Here is a 25,328-nt window from a genome sequence, read left to right on the forward strand (position 1 = left end):
TCACTCGGGACGACCTGCAGATACCGTCGGACGCAGTTCAATTGATTTTTGTCCTAGAAAAACGAGCTAAGAATTAGGCCCTACGCCTAATCATTTTAGCATTAAACCTAGCACAAACGACAATTAGGGAAATCTTAGTCTGAGCCCAAGTAAGTAACACAACACTCATACATTCTGTGCAGCAAAAAGAACCAATGTAGTGTATTCAGTATGCCCCCCCCCCCCAAAAGAAACATCCAATCTGACACCAAACAGTGATTTATTACTCTAGAAAACACAAATAAGGAAAGAAAGCACTGGAAGTTGGTGCAAAAGCTGTATACAGCCTTCAAAAAAAAAAAAAAAAACTCCAATGAAGAGCACGTGAAAATATGACTGCATGACTTTTACATTATACTTCATGTTGGTGAAGATAGAGCTACACATGCAGAGACACCCAAGGAATGTTGTCCAGCATTCTGACAAATCTGTGAAGAAATGAACACGCCTGCAATGGTGATCCCTTAAATGAACTTTGTGAAGTAGACCTTTTGCTGCACTTTATTTAAGGTAAGGATCACCCACGGATTAATGCCATACCTTTCATTTCAAGTACTGCAGAATCTGGCACATCCTTTCCTTCTTCATCAGTCCGCTTTATTGTGCGTTCAATTAAGTCCTCGTCGGTGGGGCAAATTACTACAGCTTTGCGTTGAAAACCTTCAAAGGGGCGCATTTTTCTTTTCTGTGCATTTGGATATACGTTTGTCTGGCCCCCCCAAAAAATAAAAAAAATATATACACATTTTAGTTTTTGAATGCTTTACAAAATAGACCATTAGATAAAAGTGCACAGTTGTAAAACAGACTAATAGTTATGTTCCTTCAAACCACAGCAAAGCCACTGAACAGCTATATACCAAAAAGCTTTTGGTGACCTCCCTACTATATGCTGTACAAAAATTCCAAACCTCTCAAAAGGCAACCAAGATTTGGCCAAGTACATTTCTGTTTTAAATTTTGTAGACAAACGTCTGATTCTATAAAAATTCTACTAAAAAAAAGTCAAGTACTCACCATAATGACAGGTCCATGGTGTAGGTTCTCTCTGGTTCAACCTGTGGGTTACCAGATCAGACTGCGATCTGAAGCTGGCAAACTTCAGAGACTTCAGCTTATCAAGCTCTGCCTCCTCTACCTATACCCCACCCTTACTTCACTACATCTATCTCAGATCTAGTGGACTTCCTCTTCTCCCTAAACTTTCAGATCTATAACTTAGGGGAGAAAGGGTGAAAGGACAAGGACCCCTCACCCAAAAAGAAAGACTTCCAGGGCAATCATCCTGGAGGTAACAGAAGAGCCAAAGGAAGAACCAGACTGAAACAGATAACAGACCTATTATTATGGTAAGTACATAAAGTTCATATCAAATGTCTTCCACCTGGGTTCAACCTGTTTGGGGGGGGGGGGGTGCAAAGCCACCCAACACCTTAGAAGTCTCATTGAAAGATATTATGCAATACAGTGGAACCAACCGAACCTCTAGTCCTGGATAACCAATTTGTAGCAGGACACAAAAGGTGGACGACTCACCCCAGTTGCCCTGCACAAATGTCATCTAAAGCAGCTCTGGATAAAAGTGCAGAAGTAACCAAAGCTCGGGCAGAATGACCTTTGGGTTTAAGATGCATTGCCTTTCCCTTCAAACCATACTCAAATGAAATGCAATCAAAAAGCCACTTGGACAAACTTTGGAAATGGGGAGCACCCAAATGAAAGACACAAACCTTGTTCTATCCAAATAGAAAGTACAGTTGTGTACACTTACCACAAATGTAGATGTTAGAGTGTATTCACTGTTGCAATCATCCCACTTGGGTTATCTGCCTGCAGGTAGCCCTCAGTCAGCCCAAATACCAGTGTCTTGGGATTTCTCAGTTGGATGCCATCGCCTCTTCCATGACGTCAGGTTGTTAGGAATATAAAACATGCAGCATACACCATTACAGCAGTTTTATTTTGCCCCAGATGTCAGGAGCCCCTACAATAGGAAGCTATTACATGGTGTGGAACACCTCCAGTAAAATGTAAATACCACTGCCATAAAGAGGATAGGCAAGAAAGGATAGAGAAAAAGCCAGGGGGCTGGAGGGAGGGAAAAGTACAGTTGTGTACACTTACCATAAATGTAGATGTCAGACTGTATTCATTGTTGCAGTCATATTTAGGTAATCTGCTGGCAGGCTGCCCTCAGTCGGCTTGATTAACAAAGTCTTGGGTCCTGCGTCAGTTGCTGTCCCTTCTTCCATGACGTCAGGGGTATAAAACATGCAGCCGACGCCATTAGATCAGTTTTTCTTGCCCCACCAAAAAGGCTTTTAAGGATAATAAAAGAAAGAGGTATAGTGAAAGAAAAAAAAACGGGGCTGGAGGGTAACCAGGACTGCAACAGTGAATACACTTCTAACATCTACATTTATGCTAAGTGTACACAACTGTACTATGTTCAGTGTTTCACTGTTGCAGTCATTCCATTTGGGTAGATTCCCAAAGCTAAGGTTGGGAGGGTGGATTTATACAGATTTTAGGACCAGCTATAAGGCCCCTGCAAAACAGCAGTGGCAAAGCCAGCTCTGGATTTAGAGAAGATTGGCAAGTGATAATGCTTGGTGAAAGTATGAACAGAACTCGAAGGTAGGACTTCTAGAATATCCCTGGTATGAACGCCTCTGAGAAAGGCTGAAGTAGATGCAGCCTTGGAGGAATGAGATCTTATCCCCTGGGGGGATAAGTTTTCCATGGTGTTTATAACAGAAATGAATACAATGGCTTACCCACTAAGAAATGGTTTGCTTTGAAAAAGCCTTCCCCTCTGCCCCTGCAGCAAATGTAACCAGCAGTTGAGAATTTAGTCCTGTCCAAGCAAAATCTAAGTTGTCTGTGTACATCCAATGAATGGAGAATCCACTCTCCCTTGTTCTGTGGATTGGGAAAGAAAGTTGGCAAATTAATGGACTGATTAAGAGCCACACTAGATACCACCCAGGGCATGAAAGATGGATTGGTCCTGAGTGACACCCTCTCTGCATGAAAGATGATGAAAGGCTCCACTGCCATAAGGGCCTGTAATTCAGATATCCTTCTAGCTGAAGTGATTGCTAAAAGGAAGGCTGTTTTCCAGGAAATACATTTTACGTCTGCAGTTGTAGCTGGCTCGAAAAGAAGTAGAGTGAGTTTCTCCAATACAAAGTTAGGGTCCCAGGGCAGGGGTTGGAGCTCTTCTGGATGGTCTCAAGTTTTTGGCACCTCTGAGATACTGCTTTAGAAGAGGATGAGAGAGGGGGGGTGGGGGGTCTATGTTGTAATGAGCTGAAATGGCCGAGGCATGGATTTTTATGGAAGAAAAAGACAGGCCCTTATGAAGCATCTCAGTTAAGTGTTGCAAAATCTGAGGTACATTAGGCACGGCTGTGCTCATCCATTGAGATTGATTCCAGGCACAGAATATTTTCCATTTATCAGCACATGATTTTCTAGTACTAGGTCTTCGCACCTCCAAAATGACATCCATCACAGGTTTGCTGAGGGATGCTAAGGGTGAATTTAAGTGATTAGCCAAGTTGCAAGATTCAATGTTTGGAGCCGAGGGTGCAGAATTTGGTGCTACTGCTGAGATAGTAAGGAAGGTGTCCAAGGCAGGTGCCACGGAGAAATGTGTGACACTGCGCAGGAGTGGGTACCAGTGTTGGCGAGGCCAGTCTGGAGCAATCAAAATTATTTTTGGCTTGTCCTGTCTGATGTTTAGCAGAACTTTGAAGAGCAAAGGCAGAAGGGGAAAGGCGTAGACAGATAGATTTTTCCAGCTGAAGGACAGAGCATCCACTTTCCAGGCTTTTTTGTGAGGAGTTATTGTGCAAAATTTATCCAACTGGTAGTTCTGGGGTGAGGCAAAAAGATCTATGCTTGGGCTCCCCATTTGCGTGTCAACATGTTGAAAATCTGTGGTTCAGTTTCCATTCGTGAGGGTCCATCAGATTTCAGCTTAGTTCGTCTGCCATAACATTCTGCTTTCCTGGCAGGAACTGAGGTTGTAGTTGTACTTGGTAGATCAAGACAGTGTTCCACAATGCCATGGCTAGTCTGCAGAGGGGATATGAATGTGTACCCCCCTGCTTGTTTATGTACCACATAACCGTGGTGTTGTCAGTATCAGTAATTGTCCTGGATGAAGGTAGTCCTTGAAGGCTGTCAGAGCATTCTGTACAGCTAGCATTTCTTTTTGACTGACATGAAGGTGCATTTGATTTGAACTCCATTTGCCCTGAATGCACTTCGCTGCCAGATGAGCCCCCCCAAACATAATCTGATGCGTCTGTAGTTAGAGGATTTGGGCAGCAGGGGGGTGGTGTGAACGGCAGTCCCTTGTTTTGGTGGCAGGCCTCTGCCCACCATAGGAACTCTAGGCGCAGGCAAGGTATGACAGGAATCATTGTTTCCAGGCCGTGACAACGCTGACTCCATAAACTTGTCAAGTACCACTGAAGTTTCCTCATATGCAGTCTTGCATATGGAATTAGAAGAATGCATCATGAGGCCATTAACCCCAAGGCTTGCAGCATTTGCCTTGCAGATAGCAGGGTTTTTGTGGCCGCCTGTTTGAAGTAGGTCACCAAATGAATTTGCTTTTCTGGTGTAAGGAAAGCCATCTGGGAAGTTGTATTGAAGCTTGCAACCAGGAATGTATTTTTCTGAGGGTACCAGTTGTGATTTCTTTTAGTTAATGGTGTACCCTAGACAAGGTAGAACCCTTTTTACATACGCCACATGGGTAAGAATGTCCTTGTTTTCTGCTTGAATTAGACAATCGTCCAGGTATGGATACAGTTGGATATTTCTTTGCCTGCAAAATGCAATTACTGGAGCCAGGCACTTTGTGAAGACCCTGGGTGCAGTAGACAAGCCAAAGGGCAGGGCAGTGCAGAGAACTGATGATGCAAATAGCCTGTTTTGAAGCGTAGGTATCTTCTGCAAGATTAAGTAATTGAGTCAGCATCTTGAATTTTGGAATGTCCAGAAAGGCATTTAGAGTAGCCGGTCCAGAATTGGATGCCATGATTTGTCTTTTCTGGATACCAGGAAAAGTCTTGAATAGAAACCTTGTCCCTTTTCCTCTTCTGCTAACTGGTTGAATAGCAGCCATGTTGTTCATGAGGAACAGTACTTGTTTTTGGGCCTCTGCCCACTGATTTGGGGGCAGGTCTGGCCATCCGTTTGGGATTTGCAACGTGTGGAAATGAAATCTGTACCCCCTGGGATACTATATTTAAAACCCATTTGTCCTGGTTATAAGTTCCCAGTTTCGTGCATGAAGTGCCAGTTTTCCCCTCATAGGGGCAGCCAAGTGCTTGGTAAATGTAGAAGGAAGTCACTGAGACCGTTTACCATAGGGAGGTGCCTTGTTTCCAGATTTGGAGGTGGAGGCACCCCATTGTTTTGTTCTAAAAGTCCCTTATGACTAAAACCTGGAGCCTTTGGAATGTCTGGGTTTGACTTAAGTGGCTCTCAAAGGAACTGGAAAGGACCAGTTCTTAGTAGGCCAGTGCCTACTAAATATTGGAGGTTGCACTTGTAAGAAATCTTTCACAGTTTGCACAGATTTAGCTTGATCTTCCATCTTTTTTAAAACTTCAACCTTATTACCAAAGAGACTGTCCTGTTGTAAAGGAGTATCCAACAATTTTGCTTTAACATGATCAGGCAGAGTTTGCTCTGAGCCAAGCATGCCTAAGTACAGACCCAGTTACAGCTGCTCTGCAAGAGGCCTCCAAAGAATCAAAACCACATTGCTATGTATGTTTTCCAACTTGTTCAGCTGAATGCAATAAATCCTGTAAATCTTATTTTCCACACAGTCAGAAATTACCATTTTCTGTTTAAGTAGTCCCATGATATGCTGTTGATATTTAAGCATAAGAAATTGACAATTTAAAGCCAAGGTTGCAGAAGTGTAAACCACCTTATCCCATCTATCCTGCACTCTGGAATCTCTATCAGAGGGGGTAGGATTTTTGGCAGTAGTAGCCTTAATGCCCTTGGGTCCCTGTGAAATGGTCTCAAGATCTGCAGTAGGATTTTTAAAGCGGAACTTGTGAGAGTCAGGCACCCATACCCATCAGGTTTTCTGGAGGTAGTCAGGAGCCAGGCTAGATTCCGAGAAGGCATCATCTACAATGTCCAGTACATGAGGGATAGATAAAGGTCTGCGTTGAGGCAGGAGTAATTCCCCAAGCCTCTTTTTGGAGTCAGAGTAATCCTGGCTTCCCAGCAGAAATGCTTCCTATTAGTATGCAAGGTTTCACCAAAAGAAATCTTCTGGAGGTGAAGCAGAGGGAATGGAGGCCTTTGCATCAGAATCTTCATAGGTAGATGAGGGCAAATCCTGGTCAGAGAAAACAGAAATTTCAGAATCCTGATCAGAAGAATCAGAAGGAAAGTCAGTCTTAGGTCTCAGAGGGGGAAGGGTGGCTTCCCCCATTAATAAGGTCTTCAACCATTCCAATTTGTTTTTTAGGCATAGGGGCCAGACCTTGCAGTCTGGGCGGTTTTCTAGGCATAAATTGAGTTTTAGGCCTTGAAGAAGAAAATGGCATCGGTTTAATATACAAGTCAGTAGGAATGACTACACCCTCATAAGCCAGTGCCTGCACAGCTGCTCCGGACCCATCCAAGGTAGAGACATCCGCAGGTTGCACAGCTGAAGCATCTTGTGGCATACTGGACTCCAAATGGGTCTCAGCAGAGGTCTGCGAATCTAAAATAGCGGGTATCAGGGGCTGCAAAAGCGCCTCACTGAGTACCAGCGAACTGGCGACTAGCTTAGAAGCTTAGACAGCAGCTTTGGACCCATGTGCGTCTCAGTTTTTACCTTTGCGTTTTTTTCGGAATGTCGGTAGTCAAGTGGCTTACCGAAGCCATTTCTGGGTAATTGAATAGAGTACCAAAATATTTAGATGCGTAAATGAACAGACAAATAGTACGAGGTTTGAATAAGGCACAAAATAGACAGCGAGGTACACTGTGGTCTGGGCCTAAGCAAGGAATGCAGTACAAATGAAAATCTTTGAAGTATTTGCTTTCCACAAGAAATGCAATTAACTTTTACTGACATTGGTTTAGAGAAAAAAACAATCAAACAGGGTACTTGGCTTAGTTGAAGACTTCGGATCTGAAACTCAAATACGAAAATTTCAAGAGTCGGCCGACCGGCACTTGCGAACTGCTTTGGGCACTGCATGGCAAGAAAGACAGATGTAATGGCATTGGCAACATGCTTTATACCTCTGACCACCTGACGTCATGGAAGATGAGACAGCAAACGACGCAGGACCCAAGACTTTTGTTATGACTTCAACAGTGAAACTCTAGGAACATCTGTGGTGTTCTGTCTTTATTAGCAGGGGGTCCTGATGACAGTAGGGATCAGGAAGCTGTCTGATCGTGTTGAACAGCTATCATCTCTTTTTGGTTGATGTGTAGCTGAATTTGACTTGGCTTCCAGTGGCCCTGAATGCCCTTGCCGTTCAGATGTGCCCCCAGGCATAGTCCGAGTCTGTGGTTAGGGACTGGGCGGCGTGGGGTTGTGTAAAGGCAAGTCCCTTGTTGTGGTTGCATGCTGCTGCCCACCAAAAAACCTCTGTCCTTAAACAAGGTATGATAAGTATGACTGCTTCCAGGTCCTGAGAATGTTGGCACCAAAGTACCACTGAAGTTTCCTCATAAAGCAATCTGGCACATGGAATTAGTAAGAATGCAAGAGGCCATGAACCCTAGGGCCTGCAGCATTTTGTTTGCAGACAGCTGGGTTCTGGTTGCCATTCGAGCAAAGTAGCCTGTTAGATAGGCTTGCTTTTCTGGAGTAAGGAATGCCATCTGGGATGCTGTGTCCAAGCTTGCTGCCAGGAATACAATCTTTTGGCTGGGGACTAGTTTGGGATTTCTTTTCGTTGATAGTGTACCCCCAGGGAGGTTAGAAGGAAAGTTAGGTAGAGGTAGAATCTTAGTTGTCTGTGTACATCCAGAGAATGAAGGATCCTCTCTGCGTTATTAGATGGAGAGGAAAAAAAATGTTGGTAGATGAATAGAGTGGTTAAGAGATGGCTCATTCACCCCTTTGGGCATTAAGGGTTAGTGCACAACGTCACCCTGTCCTTATGGAAGGTGGTTAAGGGGGACAGGCCATGAGGGCCTGTAGTTAAGACACTTTTGCAGAGGCGATGGCCACTAAGAGAATGGGTTTCCATGTGCACAATTGCAGGGAAGCTGTCTTGGTTCAAAAGGAGGTAGGGTTTTTTTCCAGTACGAAGTTGAGGTCCCAGGGAGGAAGAGTGGGTTTTCTTTGTGGTCTGATAATGGAAGACCCACTCAGGAAAAGGTAACATCTAGTCTGGAGAGCAGAGGTTGCTGTAAAGGCAAGCAGCCTGAAATGGCAGAAAGGTAGACTTTCAGTGATGAATATGCTAGTCCTTCCTTAATGAGCTCACATACATAACTAAGGACCAAACAGGGATCTGCCTGAAAGAGGTCCATGTCCTTAAGCTTAGACCAACTGGAGAATCTATGCCATGTGGATAATTTTTTTTCTGGTAGATGGTTTCCTGGCCTCCCTCAGGACAGAGCACTTCTGAGTACAGTTGTCTGAAAGGGATCAGAAGTTGATCACCCAAAGGGTCAGATGCAGTAAAGGAAGCAGAGGGTGAATGAGAGATTCCTTTTGTTAGGTGAGCAGGTCCACCTTGTGGCGATTGCCCTTGGCTAGGGAGTGAAGGGGGAACCAGTGTTGCTTTGGCCAATAGGGAGCCGCCAGCAAGATTTCTGGTTGGTCCTTGTTGATCTTCAGTAAGAGCTGGTGTATTAGAGGGAAGGGGAGTACAGGAGCATTCCCTTCCATGGAAAGCTGAATGCATTCAGTTTCCATGCTAGTGGAGTGTGATCCCTGCAGCAAAATAAGTTTAATAGTCTGTTCTGGGGGTGGCAAACAGATCCACTTGAGGTGTGCCCAACTGGAGGACAATGTCCAAGAATGTTTCCCCTGTGCAACATCCATTCGTGCTGAGGGGAGGATGTTCTTCCAAGCAAGTCTGCTTGTTTTCCTGAGAGGAGATGTAAGAGGTTGTGTCTGGATGCTATTTCCCAGATTTGTAAAGTTATCTGGCATAACTGGTATGCCTTTGTCCCTCCTTGCTTGTTGAGATACCACATGACAGTTGTGTGGTCTGTCACAATGTGTAGCAGGCCTAGTTGTAAGACTGGCAGGAAAGCTTAGAGCCAGTAATACTGCTGTCATTTCCCTGACATTGATGTGTTGTTTTTGAAGTGCAGGGTCCCAGCGCTGGTTTACCCTGAAGCCTTTGAACTCTGCTTCCCACCCTAAATCTGATGCATCTGTGTGCATAGTTTGAGTGATGGGGTAATTGGAATGGGGTACCCTGGTTCTGTGAAGCCTGCTAAATCCACCTTTTTAGATATGTTTTTAGGCAGGGCAGGAGGGGAATAAGCTTGTCTAGTGAATTTTGGCTTTGAAACCATTTTTTTTTTGTTTAAGTACCACTGGAATTTTCTCCTATGCATCCTGACTAATGTGAGCATGGCAATGGTTGCTGCCATGAGACCTAGGACTTGCAGAAAGTCTTGCAGAGATGTGATCTCGTAAGTAGGCCTTGAAAATAGCTGGAGAGAGAATGCACTTTGTCAGTGGCAGAAAGGATCTCATCAAGTCTGTTCTCATCATGCATCCTAGGAAACCACTGTCATGCTGAGGAAGAAGTGAGGACTTCTGGGGGTTGACAGTGAAGCCCAAGTGGTGGAGCACAGTCATAGATGCAGATGGTTTGGCAGGGTGGATTCTGATTCTGCCAAAATGAGAATGTCATCCAGGTAAGGATAGATTTGGAGTCATTTGGTTCTGCAATAGGCAATGGCTGGGGTCAGGCACTTCGTAAATACTCTGGGAGCAGTAGACAAGCCAAAGGACAAGGCTGTAAACTGAAAGTGTGAAGAATGTCCAATGAAACACAGAAACCTCCTGTGGGAGAGTCTGATAGGGATGTGCAAGTAGGCATCATTTAGATTCAGGGTGACCATGAAGGCCTTGGGTGGAATGAGGGGTAGCAAGGTTTGTAGGGAAAGCATCATGAAGGACGGAGCCTTTAGGAAAAGGTTTAGATAGGATACATCCTGGATAGGCCTCCAAGGGCCATCCTTTTTGGAGACTAGGAAAAGGCAGGAAGCCTTTTCCTTCCTGTCCTGAGAGAACTAATTCTATAGTTCCTAGAGTCAGGAGTTCTTTCAGTATGAGGGAATAAATGTAGCTAGTTTCTTGGAGGGAAGGGAATCCTTTTTAGCCTTGGGTTTTCCTTCCAAGATGGGAAATATCCTTTCTGGTAAGAGCACTTAAGTATATGAGGTAATTGTTTTCGAGAAGGGGAGACGTAGGGTAAGGTGGGCAGATAGAGGGGAGGGGGGCTGATTCAGGCAGTCATGCTGAAGTGGGACCTCCCCTGTCAGGAAAGGGCTGGAGTAAGGCAATCTCCTGGACCCTTTACGAGGTCTAGTGGAAGGAATGACTAGATGCAGATAAGAGTAATTCTTACAAAGGAAGTCTAGGCAAGGTAGTTCCTGTAGTATCTTGGGAAGGGGACACTGGCAACTGTTTGATGCCCTGAAGTTCTTCACTTTTTGCTTGTGGATTTTAGAAAAGTTCTACTGAATTCTTACCAAACAAGAAATTGCAGACTAGAGCAGCATCCATTATCTTGGATTTAAAGTCCACTGGAAAGGGTTTGAAGCATAGCCAGAATATCTACGCAACACAGATGTGGACACAGCAGACCTGGAAGATGCTTCTGCTGCATCACAGCTGCACTTAATCGAGTTTCTGGCTACTTGAGTAGCTAAAGACAGTTTAGGTGCAATTTCACTTTTAGTGGGACATTCAAGGGTAGAAGTTAGCAAGGTAGAGGCCTGAGACACAAGGTCCAAGACATATTTCACTGGTGATTAATAGCCCTAAAGGCTAAGGAAGTATAAACGTACCCATTCTGTCCATAGTCTTGCTGTCTGTGGGCAAAAGGGAAGCAGAGGGTAATTGCTTAGATTGTCCGTCAGGAGAGACCGCAATGACAGCAGGGTCAGCCATGGGAGGTTTCACTAGAAACGTTTGTTCATCTGAAACTTTATAAAATCCATCAGGCCTTTTAGGGGCAGGTGATTGAGAGTGAGTTCTTGGAAGCAGCATTAAAGGCATCCAGAAAGGCTGGCAAAACTGGGGGAATAGCTGAGGGGGAGGGGAATTCCAGCTGTAAAAGCTCAATCTCTTTTCTGGGCATTTGTCATTAAGGTAGTATCCCACTTGGAAGTACTCTTACATTTTTGGGATAGCTTCCCCAAAGGAAATGTCCTCTGGAGGGGAATCACTCTCAATATATTCTTCATCTGGGGAGTAATATTCCACAGGAGAAGGGCCATAAAAGCCTGCAGTAAGGAAATGGTGAACGTCTGCCAATCTGGAGTAGCTTGAGGCATAGGTGCTCTCCGTAGCTGCAGTAACGGCCTCATCCAGGGGATCCGAAGCAGACAGAAGAATCTGCTGTCCCTCTGCCTCTAAATCGGTAGTAAAAGAGACATCCGATGGTGGAGTGGCAACGGGAGTAGGCTTGGAAACCTTGGTCTTCATCAGTTGTTTGGTCTGGGTGGCCGACTCAGGATTCATTCTGCAAGCAAGGCGTTTCAATCTCAGATTATCAAGATACAAATTTAAAGCTGCCATGCGTACGGTCTTTGTACGAATGACTGACAAATGGAGCAGGCCTTATGGTTGTGCACCTCACCCAAGCAACACACACATTTGTCGTGGGAGTCTTTATGGGGGCATCTGACGCTCTCAACTACATTTGCTCTTTTTCTCAGACATCAGCTAAACAGCTGAACTAAACCTACAGCAATCAAGCTCAACAAGAAAAACGAAAACCCCAACGGAGTACTTACATTTATCTGAAGTCTTCGGCCTAAAGAATGGAACAGCGTGCGTCATCAGCGGCTGAAAAGTTCTGAGGTCTGTGGGTGCAGACACATTTATAGCCCCTGGTTTATGGACCTACATGCGATGTCTCACGCACCTGCAGCAGCCAGGCTTAGATTTTGTATAGGAGTAGTCAGATCGCCAGAAGGCTGGAAATCCTACAGTATGAATAGAAGGACATCGGTACCCTCTGACAGTTTTGTGTTTTAGTCCTACCACAGCCTTATTTGCGCCAAACTCCATACAAGGTCCACTAGATCCCCCAGAAACAGGAAGGGGGTTGGAGGGAGGGACGCAAGAATATAGGCAAGATGGACTACAAAGATGGAATGTTATGGTAAAGTACATAACTTCTTTATATTGTGTAGTCCTAGCTCGCCATAATTCTCGCTGGATGAGACAAGTGTCCCTAGCACCTTTATCCCGGGTGGCTCAAGCAAAGAGACTTCAGCACAGTGGACCCAAAGGATGAGCTGCCCTGGTAGGCCAACTCCAATTTGTTCATAGGTTGGCACTAGGCTATAGGGCCTATACAAGCCTAGTCACAACAATTCCCTGGCTATTTCTTCCCACACTATTTACTTCCCTGGACCCCTGTCTAGTAGGGCGACTGACGTGATCCCCGGGGTGAATTTCCATTCTCCCATCCAATCGTCAAGGTTCCTTTTGAAGAGGGCCAAAGAAGCACTCTGCTTGACATGTATGGGCAATCTATTCCAGAGTATGGGGAGTCTCTGGGTCAGGAACCTAGCCCTCCAGCATGTTTTGTTTATTGTGATGACAAGGTTTAGATCCCTGGAGCGTGCGGCTCTGAGGGATTGGGATTTCTTTAAGTGTAGCATGTCCAACAGCTCTGGGTTTGACATGGCCTTGTATGTTAAGCAGAGATCGCCTCGGAGTAGACTATATGCGACAGAGTATAGCTGGGGTTAAGGCGGTCAGCGTAGGGCATCTGCTTTAGGCATGCAGTTCTTTCAGTGAGGTATTTCTGCGGCCTTTCCAGTTGTTGCAGATGTCTTGAGAGGTACATACCAAACAGGGCGTTGTATTCTATAATGGGTCTAATGAGGGATGAGTACAGTGGGACAATGACCTTTTTTCTGGATGAAAAGCCCTTAGTGATTAGGTGTGCCACATAGGATTTCCTGACTGTTGTGGTGATGTGGTTATCGAAAGTGAGACCACTGTCCCCAACACTTTCGGTGTTGTGTACTCCTACCTATATGGCAATTCACGGATATATGTTTTTTTCCCCCAAAGGGGATAACTATACATTTCTTCGCATTGAGCTTGAGCCCATGGCTCTGGCACCAAGCATCTGTTTCTGTAAGGCCCTTGAGTATCCACACCATTTGGGGATTCAATAATGGCTCCCAGTTTGCAGTCATCTGCGAACTTTGTTATCCAGAGTCCCTTAGTGTTGGCCTGTACTTCAGAGAAGTAGATGCCAAACAAGAGCGGTCCCAGGACTGAAGCCGGAGGTACTCCACAACTGGATTTGGAGTCGGCTACTTGTACAGTCTGGATTCTGTCAGTAAGCCAGTTGGCAACCTATCGAATGACGTAGGGATTTATGCCCAGCTTAGTAAGTTTATCTATGATTCCAGAGTTGGGGGATGATGTTGAAGGCCTTGGCGAGGTACAGATAGGCTGTGTGGACCGCCCTACCCTCGTCCACAGCTCTGGAGACTGATTCAAAGAAGTCAATCTGATTCAGGAGACAAGATCGGCCCTTCACAAACCCAAACTGGGTGTGGTCCAGTGTTTGAAGGTTGCCAGTGTCTTTGTTTATAAGTTCCATGATTATGCGTTCCATGCCCTTGCAGATCAGGCTTGTCAGACTGGATTTGGAGTCTGCTAATTTGGGTTCCATCAATAAGCCAGTTAGCAACCCATTGGGTGACGTCGGGATTAATGCCCAGCTTAGTAAGTTTATCTACGATTCCAGAGTGGGGGATGGTGTCAAAGGCGTTGGCAAGGTCTAGATAGGCTGTGTGGACCACCTTAACCTTGTCCATGGCTCTGGAGACAAATTCGAAGAAGTAATGAGTGACAAACGTATGTGGTCTTGCCTAAGTAGCTGCTGCACAAATAGTACCAATTGGGAGCCTAGATCTAAAGGCTCATGAAATGATCTTTAGCTTTTAACGGTAATCGTCTATCCGCTTGTTGGTAAGACAAGGATATGCAAACCGAAGGCCATTTTGAAAGAGCAATTTTTGAAACAGCAAGCCTTTTCATCAGTAAAGGAAACAAAAAGTTAATCAGATTTTCTGACTTCTTTGGTACTATGTATATAGAATCTGAGTATCCAGTGGATATCTAGCTGATGAAGTCAATACTCTGACTTATTAGAGTGGCTTGGGAAAAAAAAAAACAAAAAAAAAAAAAACAGGTAGCTCAATGGTAGTATTCAGGTTGTGTTCCGAGCATACCTTAAGAGACTCTATCCTTGTGAAAAATAATGCAAGGAGAATGAATAGTTAGGTCTTGGAAGTTCTGAGACTCTCCTAGCCGATGTTCTAGCTACCAAGAAAGTACAGTTGTGTACACTTACCATAAATGTAGATGTTAAGAGTGTATTCACTGTTGCAGTCATTACAATTGGGTTATCCTGCTGGCAGGCGACCCTCAGTCGGCCAAAGTCTACGTCCGGTGTCTGTTGCTGTCGCCTCTTCACTGACTTCAGTGCGCCAGGGGTATAAAAGATGCAGCAGACGCCATCTTCTTCAGTTTTTCTTGCCCCAGACGTCAGGTGCCACAAAAAGGGTAGCTAAAAAATATGTCCATAAAGCATGCATGCACTAACATATATTTTGCCTTCATCTACAAGCAAATACACCACATAGGTTGTATAGATTAGAGAAGTACAGATAAGTTCCAGCAAAGATATGGGGGATGGCGGGTGGGTAACCTGGACTGCAACACTCGAACATCTACATTTATGGTAAGTGTACACAACTGTACTATGTTCTTAGTGTTTCACTGTTGCAGTCATTACAATTGGGTTGAATCCAAAAGCTATGGTTGGGGAGGCTGGAGCTAAATAGCATTAGGAGCGGCTATGGAGGCCCAGCAGAACTGCAGTGGCAAAGCCTGCCCCGGATTTCGAGTAGAGTGTTAAATGATGGTGCTTTGTAAAGGTGTACACTGAACTCCAGGTAGCAGCCTCTAAAATGAAGGTGTACACTGAACTCCAGGTAGCAGCCTCTAAAATGTCTTTGGTTGGTACTCCCCTGAGGAAGGCTGGTGAAGTGGCTGCTGCTCTGGTTGAATATGGCCTAATGCCCTTAGGCACTGGCTTGCCATGTTGTGAACAGAATCGAATGCAGTGGCCTATCCACTTTGAAATAGTCTGCTTTGCGATAGCCTTTCCTTGTAATCCTGCAACATATGCCATTAATAATCGCTCTGTCTTTTTGAAAGCTTTGGTTCTGTTCAAGTAGAAGCGTAGCGGTCTGTGTATGTCCAAAGAATGCAGAATTCTCTCCCCTTTATTCTGTGGGTTTGGGTAAAAGGTAGGCAGATGAATACTTTAAGGACCACACTGGACACTCCCTTAGGCATAAATGTCGGGTTTGGCCTCAGAGAAACCCTGTCTGGATAAAAAATGATAAAAGCTTCCGCAGCCATGAGTGCCCGTAGCTCTGAGACTAGTCTTGCAGAGGTCATTGCTAGGAACAGAGCTGTTTTCCAAGATAAAAAACGTTATATCAGCTGTAGTGGCTGGCTGAAAAGGAGGCAGGGTGAGTTTTTCCAAGACATAATTGAGGTCCCACGCAGGTATTGGTGATCTCCTTGGAGGCCTTAGGTTTTTGGCTCCTCTGAGGTACTGCCTTAATAAAGGAGGAGAAAAGATTGGTGGCTCTGTATTGTAACGAGCCGAAATGGCAGAGGCATGAATTTTAATTGATGAAAAGGATAGGCCTTTGTCCAGCATCTTAGTTAATTACTGCAAAATCTGAGGAGTATTTGGTACAGCTGTGTCAATTCCTTGTGCCTGGTTCCAAGCACAGAATCTCTTCCATTTTCCAGCATAAAATTTTCTGGTACTAGGCCTCCAAAATGACATCCATCACCGCTTTAGTGAGAGGTGTGTTTTGTATGACTACATTATCCGCCATGCTGCCAGATTTAAGGTCTTTGGCTGTGCATGATCGGATTGTTTTGTTGGAACAATAGATGAGGTATCCGAGGGTAAGGTCCAGGCTGGGCATTGAGACAAGGTCCTTAGGATTGGATACCAGTACTGGCGGGGCCAGTCTGGGGCAATCAGTATCATTTTTGGCTTCTCTTGTCTAACCTTTAGGAGTACCTTGGGGAGGAGAGGCAGTGGAGGAAAGGCATATACTGCTAAGTTTTTCCATCTGAAAGATAGGGCACCCACTTTCCATGCTTGTCTGTGGTAAGTCCTTGCGAAGAATCTGTTTAGTTGGCAGCTGTGAGAAGCAAATAGATGTCCGGGCATCCCCATTTCCTTGTTATCATGCAGAAGACTTGTGGATCCAATTTCCACTCGTGGGGATCCATGAGATTTCTACTTAGTCTGCCAGAGTATTTATCTTTCTTGGCAGAAATTGTGCCTGCAGATGTACTTGGCAAGTCAATGCAGTGTCCCACAAAGTCATGGCTAGTCTGCAAAGGGGGAGTGCCTCCCTGCTTGTTTATATACCACATGACCGTGGTGTTGTCTGTCTTTATCAGTAGTTGTCCCGTATGAAGTAGGTCCTTTAAGACCGTTGGGGCATTCTGAACAGCTACCATCTCTTTTTGACTGATATGTAGATGCATTTGGTTTGGGGACCATGTGCTTTGAATACATCTTCCTGCCATGTGGGCCTCCCAGGCATAATCTGATGCATCCGTTGTTAATGTCTGTCTGGCTGGGGGTAAAGTGAATGTCTGTCCCTTGTTCTGTTGACAGGCCTTCGTCTACTATAGAAACTCCTGTTGCAGGCAGGGAATGAGGGTAATTTCCAGGCTGTGGCAATGTTGAGTCCAAACACTTTTTAGGTACCACTGAAGTTTCCTCATATGCAGTCTCGCATATGGAATTAGTACAATGCAGGATGCCATGAAGCCCAAAGCATGCAGAATTTTTCTTGCAGATAACTGGGCCTTTGTTGCCAACATTCTGAAATAGGTAGTCAGTTGCATTTGTTTGTCTGGCGTGAGATAAGCCATCTGGGCAGTTGTATTTAAGCTTGCACCCAGGAATATTATCTCGAGAGGGTACTAGTTTTGATTTTTCGTTGACTGTGTACCCTAGGCATGTTAGGTAATCTCTTTACAAACGCCAGATGCTGTAGTAGAATGTCCTTGTTCTCTGCTTCAATGAGGCAGTCGTCCAAATAAGGATATATTTGTATTCCTCTTTGTCTGCAGAATGCAATTAGCGGTGCCAGGCACTTTGTGAAGACCCTGGGCACAGTAGATAAGCCAAAGGGCAGTGCAGAGATTTGGTAGTGCATTGAGCCAGCTTTGAAGCTGAGGTATCTTCTGGATGTTTGTCTGATTGGGACAAGCAGGTATGCCTCTTTTAGGTCTAAAGTCACAAGCCAAGCCTTCTTGCCCAGCATGGGCAAAAGCTGCTGTAGTCAACATTTTGAATTTTGGTATATCCAGATGTGTTTAGAATAGACAGGTCCAGTACTGGTCTCTAGAGGCTTTGTCCTTTCTGGGTACCTAGAAGTCTTGAATAAAATCCTTGCCCCTGCTCTTGCTCTGGTACTTGTTGAATTGAATGGCCCTCATGTCCATGAGGGATGAGACTTGTTTTTGTGCCTCAACCCATTGATTTTCTGGCAGGTCTGGCCGTTTGCCCTTGGCAGGGTATGAAAGTGAAACTTGTAGCCTTGTGACACGTCTAAGACCCATTTCTCCTGGGTTATTATGTGCCAATTTTGAGAAAAAAAAAGTGCTAGTTTTCCCCCTAAAGGTGCTGCCAGAAGATAAGTGCTTGGCGCAGGCAGGGGCAAGTCATTGGGACTGTTTCCTGTATGGCTGTTATTTGTCTTCTCCACGTTTGGAGGTAGAAGCACCCCATTACTTAGACCTGTACGAACCTTGGGGCTGGGATCTGCCCCTTTATGGCCTGACACTGGAAAGGACAGATTCTTTGTAGGCCAATGTCTGCTAAATCTTGGAGGCCGTACCTGTAAGAAATCCTTGACTGTTTGTATAGATTTAGCGTTGCCCTCCATTTTCTTTAACACCTCTTCTGCTTTACCACCAAACAAGGTATCATGCAGCATCTAATAGCTTTGCTTTAACACATAAGGTAGACTTTGTTCCTTTGACCAACCATGCCTCCTAATGACAGAACCCGTAACAGCGGCCGTGCAGGAGCCCTCCAGAGAATCAAAACCACATTGCAAAGTATGCTTTCCAACTTGTTCAGCTGCATGCAATAAATCCCGCATTTCTTTGTTTTCTGCACATTCAGAATTTATCAACATTTTCTGTTTAAGCAGTGACATAATACATTGCTGATACTTGAGCATATGAAACTGACAATTTAAAGCCCTTATAGCCAAGGTAGCAGAAGTGTAAATCTTTTTCCCCCATGTGTCCAGTGCCCTAGAAACCCTGTCAGAGGGGGTAGGGTTTTTTTTTTTTGCAGTTGAAGCCTTGACCCCTTTGGGACCCTGAGATATAGTTTCTGGGTCAGCAGCAGGATTTTTGAAAAGGAATTTATGTCAGGAACCCTGTAGTATCTGTCCGGCTTTCAGGAGCTGTAGGTAGGGAGTCAGGGGTCAGACTGGACTCTGAAAACACATCTACAATGTCTAACACAGGAGCAATAGCTAGGGGCCTGTGTTGTGGTAGTAAAAGGAAATCTCTTGAGCCTTTTCTTATATTCTGAATAATCTTGGCTCTCCCAGTGGAAATGCTCCCTCATGGTATGCAAAGTTTCCCCAAAAGAGTAATCCTCAGGAGGAGAGGCTGAAGGGATAGATTCTTCAACATCAGAATCTTCATAGGGAGGAAGAGTATTCCTGATCAGAAGAGGAATCCGATGAAATGGAAACCTGATCTGAAGATTCATATTCTGTCTCTTGCCTAGGCCTCTTATCAGGATGGGGATAGGAACCCCTGATCAAAGTAATTAGATCTTCGGCCATTTTGAGCATCTGTTTTTTGGGCATGGAGGCCTGTTCATGAGGCTGTTGTACTCGTTTTTTTTGTCTTTAAAGGTGCTTTAGTCTTTGCCTTCGAAGCTGAAGTTGTTTTGACATAATTCAGTAGGTCTGAAAACACCCTCAGAAGCAGATGCCTGCTCAGCGGCTCCGGACCCATGTGAGGGAATAGTCTCTGAAGGTCCAATACCTTGAGTTTCCAGCGGCCTGGTCGACTTCACGTGGGAGTCAGTAGCGGCCTGGGGACCTAAAGTAGCGGTCGTCAGGGGCTGTGAAGGCACCTCACTGAGAACAGGAGACTGGCTTAGAAGAAGCTTTGTTGCCAATTTTGGACCTCAAAAGAGCGTCTCTTCCTTTGCGTTTCTTATGAATTCCTGTAGTCGGATGGCTATCAGATGACATCGTATAATTAAACCCTCTGCCAAAAGTGCAATGCAAAATTGTACCGACGCTTAATAGTGCATTGGTTAAATCTGGCACAAAACCGACAACTAGCAACATCGTGGTCAGGGCCTAGGCAAGGAATACAGTAAGAATGAAATTCCTTGAGGTATTTGCTTCCCACAAGAAATACAATTATTAACTTTTTCTGACATCGGTCTGGAGCAAGAAAAAAAAAAAGTCCCCCCAACGGGGTACTAAGCTTTTAATGAAGACTTCAGATCTGAAATTAGACCACGAAAATCTCAGAGTCGGCAGACTGGCACTTGCGAACTGCTTTTGCTTCGGGCACCGCATGGCAAGAAAGACTGAAGAAAATGGCATTGGCTGCATCTTATACCCCTGGCGCACTGACGTCAGGAAACAGGTGACACCAACCGACGCCGGACCTAGACTTTGGAATTCAGGCCGACAGAGTAGCCTGCAGGCAGGATAACCCAATTGTAATGACTGCAACAGTGAAACACTAAGAACATCAGGGTTTTCCATGACAGCAATTTTAAGTCGGACGACAAGGATTGTTCAAAGGGTGCAGACATCAAAGATGAGAGGACTAAATTTTAAGTCCCAGGGTTCTAAAGGTTTATTGGGGGACTATGAAAAACTTTTAAGGTTTTACAGAGGTAGTGTTGCACGATTGGATTTCCCATGACACCAAAATGGAAATTGCAGCTAACTGAACTGTAGCGGCTGCCGCTCCTTCATAAAAAATTGTTAAGGAGGATAAAATGGATTCTAAAGGAGCTGTATATAGATCTAAGCCCCGGTTTATAGCCCAAAGGGAAAACCTTTTCTATTTGCTAGAATATAGTTTCTGAGTGGAAGGTTTATGGGATGAGATTAGGATGTGTTTGACCATTGGAGATAAGGGAATGCACCTTTGTGGAATTGGAGCAGCCATGCTGTCAATTTGAGGGTGTGGATGGAGGGGTGGAACTGTCCTGATTATGGACCCAGAATCCATGGCTCCTGCAAAAGCTAGGGCCACATGGCTCCTGCAAAAGCTAGGGCCACAGGAAAGGAAACCAAACTTATCGAGGCCAGTAAGGAGTAATGAGGATCAAGGAACTCCTCAACTGTCTTTCTTTCTGTATTACTTTGGGTATGAGTGGAAAGGGAGGAAAGGCACAGAGAAGTCCTGGGGGCCAATCGTGAACTAGAATATCCCTGGGTGACATCCCCAGATGGGGAATGACGGCAAAGTAGCTGCTGCATTTGGTGCTCAGATGAGTGGCAAATAGATCGCAGCAAGGCTGGCCCCATTTGTGAAAGACCTCTTTTCGCAACCATTGGATTCAGGGACCACTCGTGAGGCATCAGAATTGCTCTGCTGAGTTTGTCCCCTATTACGTTGGAATTCCCCGGGATATGCATTGCTATCAGGAAGCGTCTAGTATCCATCGCCATTTCCAAACTCTTTAAGGCCTCTCTGCAAAGTGGCTAAGACTTTGTTCCCCCTTATGCTTGTCTGACCGAATCGCAACATTTCCAGTGGGAAGGGAGCTGTGAATTGCTTGCAACACATGTAGCACCGCTCTCATCTCCAGAACTTTGATGTGCAAGTGGTTCTCGTGGTTTTGCCACCTACCTTGGACTGTCTTTCCTAGATAATGCCCCCCTCCACCTTATCTGGGAAGCGTCAGTGGTCAAAACTTTCTCTTGGGGAGAAACAAGTGGACAACCTATGACAAATTGTTTCGGGTGTAACCACAATGTCAGATACCTTTTGCATGTGTTTGTTATTAATATCTGGTGAGATAATGGAAGGTCTTGCATTGACCACTGTGCAAACAGCATACATTGGAGAATCCTCATACGTAGACGAGCAAGAGAAACTAAGATGGCGGAAGCCATAGTCCCTAGGCAAGTACTACTGTGGCCTGGACTCTGTTTAATAAGGATGTGATCTGACTGCTTAGAGAGATTCCACACTTTGCTGCGTTAGCTTTACTGACATGGGGGTTGAGTCCATTTCTGAGCCTAGACATACAATATGCTGTGAGGGCAATAAGACTGACTTTTGCAAGTTGACAGTGATGCCTGGGCTGGCGCACAAGGATAGAGTCTCATCCCTGGTTCTTATGGGTTGATGCTTGGTGGTAGCAGTGAGGAGCCAGTCTAGGTACAGAAACACTGGAATCCTTGACGTCTCAGGTGAGCCATTAACACTGCCATGTATTTGGTAAACACTCTGGGGGCTGTAGTGAGGCCAAATGGCAGTGTTCTGAACTGAAAATGGCCGGCTCCCAGCCGGAAGAGTGTCTCCTGGAGCGCCTGTCCATTCTGATGTGGTAGTACGCATCCTGGAGATTGAGTGAGCACATCCAGTTGTCTTTCCCGATAAAGGGAAATATCGACAGCAGAGTGACCATTCAGAACTTATTTTCTTACATGCTTGTTGAGCCTGCTGAGATCTAGAATTGATCTCCAGTCCCCCTGTCTTTTTTGGAACTAAGAGAGAACAAGTTCCGGATCCTACTTGCTCTGCAGGAACTTCTTGGATGAGACTTTTGTAGCAACGAGATTACCTCTAATGTTGCACGGTCTAGTTGGATGGGTGGTACGTCTGGAAGACATTGTTGGGGGTTCGGAAATAAAGGGAATCAGGTAACCTATGGATATTACTGTGTGTACTCAATGATCTTGAATGACAGCCAGGCGCTTGGGTATGATATACGACCCCCCCCCCCCCAACTGCCTCTAGAGACGGACAGTCTGGCAACCCCTAATGGTTGATGGAAGGGACAAGAAAGCTTCTCAGTCTCCTTGATGCTGCGGACCTCCTCTACTGCGAGGGTGGAGTCTTCCATTATATCCTCCCCCTTTGCCCCGGGAAGAGGGTTGCCCTTGTGCCAGAGGAAAACCTTTTTGGATTTGCGGAACCACATTTTCCCTCCAGTATTACCCTTGGGATAGGGTCTGGACAGGAGAGAGAAACGGACACCCAACGGCAGATGAGGTTTTTACTTCCTGCTCGCACCTGGTCAAAGTCTCTTTCACTTGGGGTCCAAAAAGAGATAAACCAGAAGGAAGACTTGAAGGATTCTGTAAAATTACAAAGCCGTATCCAGGAATATCTCCTGAGGGCTATTCCTGCTGCGGCTGCCCTGTTCGCTCCATCTGCTGATGAGATCAGCCTCATGGAGGAGTTAGCTATGGAAGTAAGGGTGGAGAGCTGCGCGGAAACCTTGTCCATGGAACCCGGAGCTACTGATGAAGGAATCTCCCAACTCTTTCAGGAGATCCCTCTGTAGACGAGTTAACTGAGTAAGGTAATTCAGCAATCTTGGTGTAAATGCCGCTGAAGGAAAAAAAGTACGCTTCCCGTAACTATCCAACGCCCTGGACTCCTTGTTACGATTGACATTCGATGTCTCATAATTCCTTTTTGGTGGCCGCTGCAACCACCATAGCATCAGCTGGAACTCCCTTGCTAAGGAAATACTTGTCCTCAGGTGCTGTCAAATTTGTTTGGCCTCCTCGGGATGGCTTCCACTGAATCTGGAGAGGTCCATACTTTCTACGGAGTAACCCCCAAAAGTTGGTCATAAGGTGGTGTCACCCAAGAGGTGGAAGGTTGGGAGCCAAAGGCCTCAAGATACACAGATTCATCCTCAGTAGGGTTAGAGATCTTCCAATCGCCCCTCTAAGGATTTCTAGGATGTCAGAGAAGGAGACATCCTCAGAGGGAGATCTAGGGGACCCTTCTGACTCCACCAAAATCGGTGTCTGATGAGACAGACTCAGGGGAATCATGTTTCCTCTTACATAACATCTTCCGAGGGAGCTCTCCAGCAGGATAATCTGGAGAGGTCTCGGTAAAGGGGGCGCCTCCAATGGGGGCTACTTGGGCCTCTGGTTCCCTATGCTGTGGAGGTGGCGGGGGGGGGGAGGTTGCTGCCTTCTGCTGGTGTGACAGGTTCCAAAGGAATGGCTTTGGCACAGAATAAAGCCCTCTCTATGCTTAGAAAGCCCTCCGCCTGCGCTCCAAAGGGGCAGATGGTAGACTACTAGCAAGAGGGAACAGCTCTGAAGCAGAAGTGGGAGACTGAGTCGAGGCTACGAGAGGATTGGTTCCTAAGAGAACCCAGGGTGACTGTCCCCCTCGGAATCGACACGAGAGCATCGGCTACCAAAATCCTTGGCTCTAGACTGAGCCATCGAGGATGGTGTAATTGGTTCCGTGGAAACAGGCTGAATCCCTGGAGCTGAAGGGTCGAAAAGAGGAACCTGTAGGTTCCGATAGCCAAGCAGTCAGAGGAGGAACAGTGATTGGTATGGGGGATGGCTGCGAGACCTTTGGGTCTGGAAGGGTCAATTTTCTAGCCAGAGCTGGATCTGAAAGCAACCTCTTCACCACCCTCTCAATGTCCTCATCTGATAGGGTCCTGGAGGATCTGGTGGAGACTGAAGGAGACCACCTCCTCTCCAAAATAGGAGATCCAGTCTCGATGTCAGGCAAAACCTTCAGTACCGAAGACTTGTCTCGGAACCGATGGAATAGACTGCTCCTTGGTTCCGACGCTTTAGACTTTTTGGTCGGTTCCGAAGTCGGAGAAGATGTCTTTCTCTTTGAAGATTTTGGAGCTGCCTGACCAAGTTTCAGCTGTTCTTGGAAGGAACTGGTCATGAGAGCACAGTCAGTAAGCTCTCTTCCTTTCGTTTAACACATACTAAAAGCATGACAGAATGGGCTTCAACCAAACAATATATGCAACCGGTGTGGTTGTCCAAAACATTTTCTACACACACCAGTCACATTTTTTTGAAGCCCGAAGGGCGATGATCCTTCTCTATCTTTAGATATAATTAAAGACTACAAAAAAAAAAAAAAAAAAAAAAAAAAAAAAAAGGGTGCAAGAACAAAGTTTTTTTTTTTTTGTTTTTTTATTTATTTTTAACAGTCACACACACAGGGAGGAAAGGCCCTCAAACTTAAACGGTCACTACAGCCCTCTAATTTAAATGGGCCGTACAGTGGCTCGAGGCCTCCCCTTAGCCCACAATGCTAGGCGTCAGATATCCAGATCTCGTTTGGAAAGCTAACACCATGGAAAAAACACACTAGTTCCCACCAAAGGTTTATCTACAGAGCTACAAACAGAGGCGGACGTAACCTAAAAACAAGGTCAACCGTAGGAAGAAGGCCTCAAAAGGGATTCTTCTCGGTCCTAACAAGGCTAGGGGGATGGAGGGTGGGACGCAAGAAAGGCGGCGAGATGAAGACAACTAACATGGAACATTATGGTAGGTACATCTCGCCTTCATTCTTGCTGGATGGGACAGCGTCCCTAGCACTTTAGCCCTGGGTGGCTCATCGAAACAGACTCTTGAGCACAGTGCAACCAAAATCAGCTCGAGTCCTGGAGGCCAAATCCAACTTATAATGCAAATTGAAGGTATGAGGAGTGGCCCACGTTGCTGCAGCACAAACACATTCCATTGGAAGTCTAGCCTGAAAAGCTACCGACATAGCCAATGCTCTGGTTGAATGAGCTTTTGGTTTTGAAGGAAGTTCATGTCTCACCTGGTAGATCAAGGTAATAATAGAGGCCAGCCACCTAGACAAGGTTACCTTAGAAACTGGCAGGCCCTGCTTCCCCTCAGCATAGGACAGGAAGAGTTGATCTGATTTTCTTGACTGTTTGGTCCTATCCAAATAAAAACGTAACTTGGTTTTACTTTTGGGC

The 25,328-nt window shown here is 45.5% G+C and overlaps 1 protein-coding gene across 1 annotated transcript in view; it reads right to left on the reverse strand.

Annotated features, from left to right (window-relative positions):
- The window catches only part of LOC122801160 (heterogeneous nuclear ribonucleoprotein U-like protein 1), a gene marked incomplete in the record, with an annotated part of 399,977 nt that overhangs the window by 176,360 nt on the left and 198,289 nt on the right, over positions 1-25,328 (reverse strand). The window contains 1 exon segment of the mRNA XM_044070719.1: positions 580-748. Within this exon segment, the coding sequence (XP_043926654.1) occupies positions 580-748 (169 nt within the window).

Source organism: Protopterus annectens, chromosome 4.part1 (assembly GCF_019279795.1).
Source record: "Protopterus annectens isolate FY-2018-M chromosome 4.part1, PAN1.0, whole genome shotgun sequence".
In the NCBI taxonomy this organism is placed as follows: Eukaryota; Metazoa; Chordata; order Ceratodontiformes; family Protopteridae; genus Protopterus; species Protopterus annectens.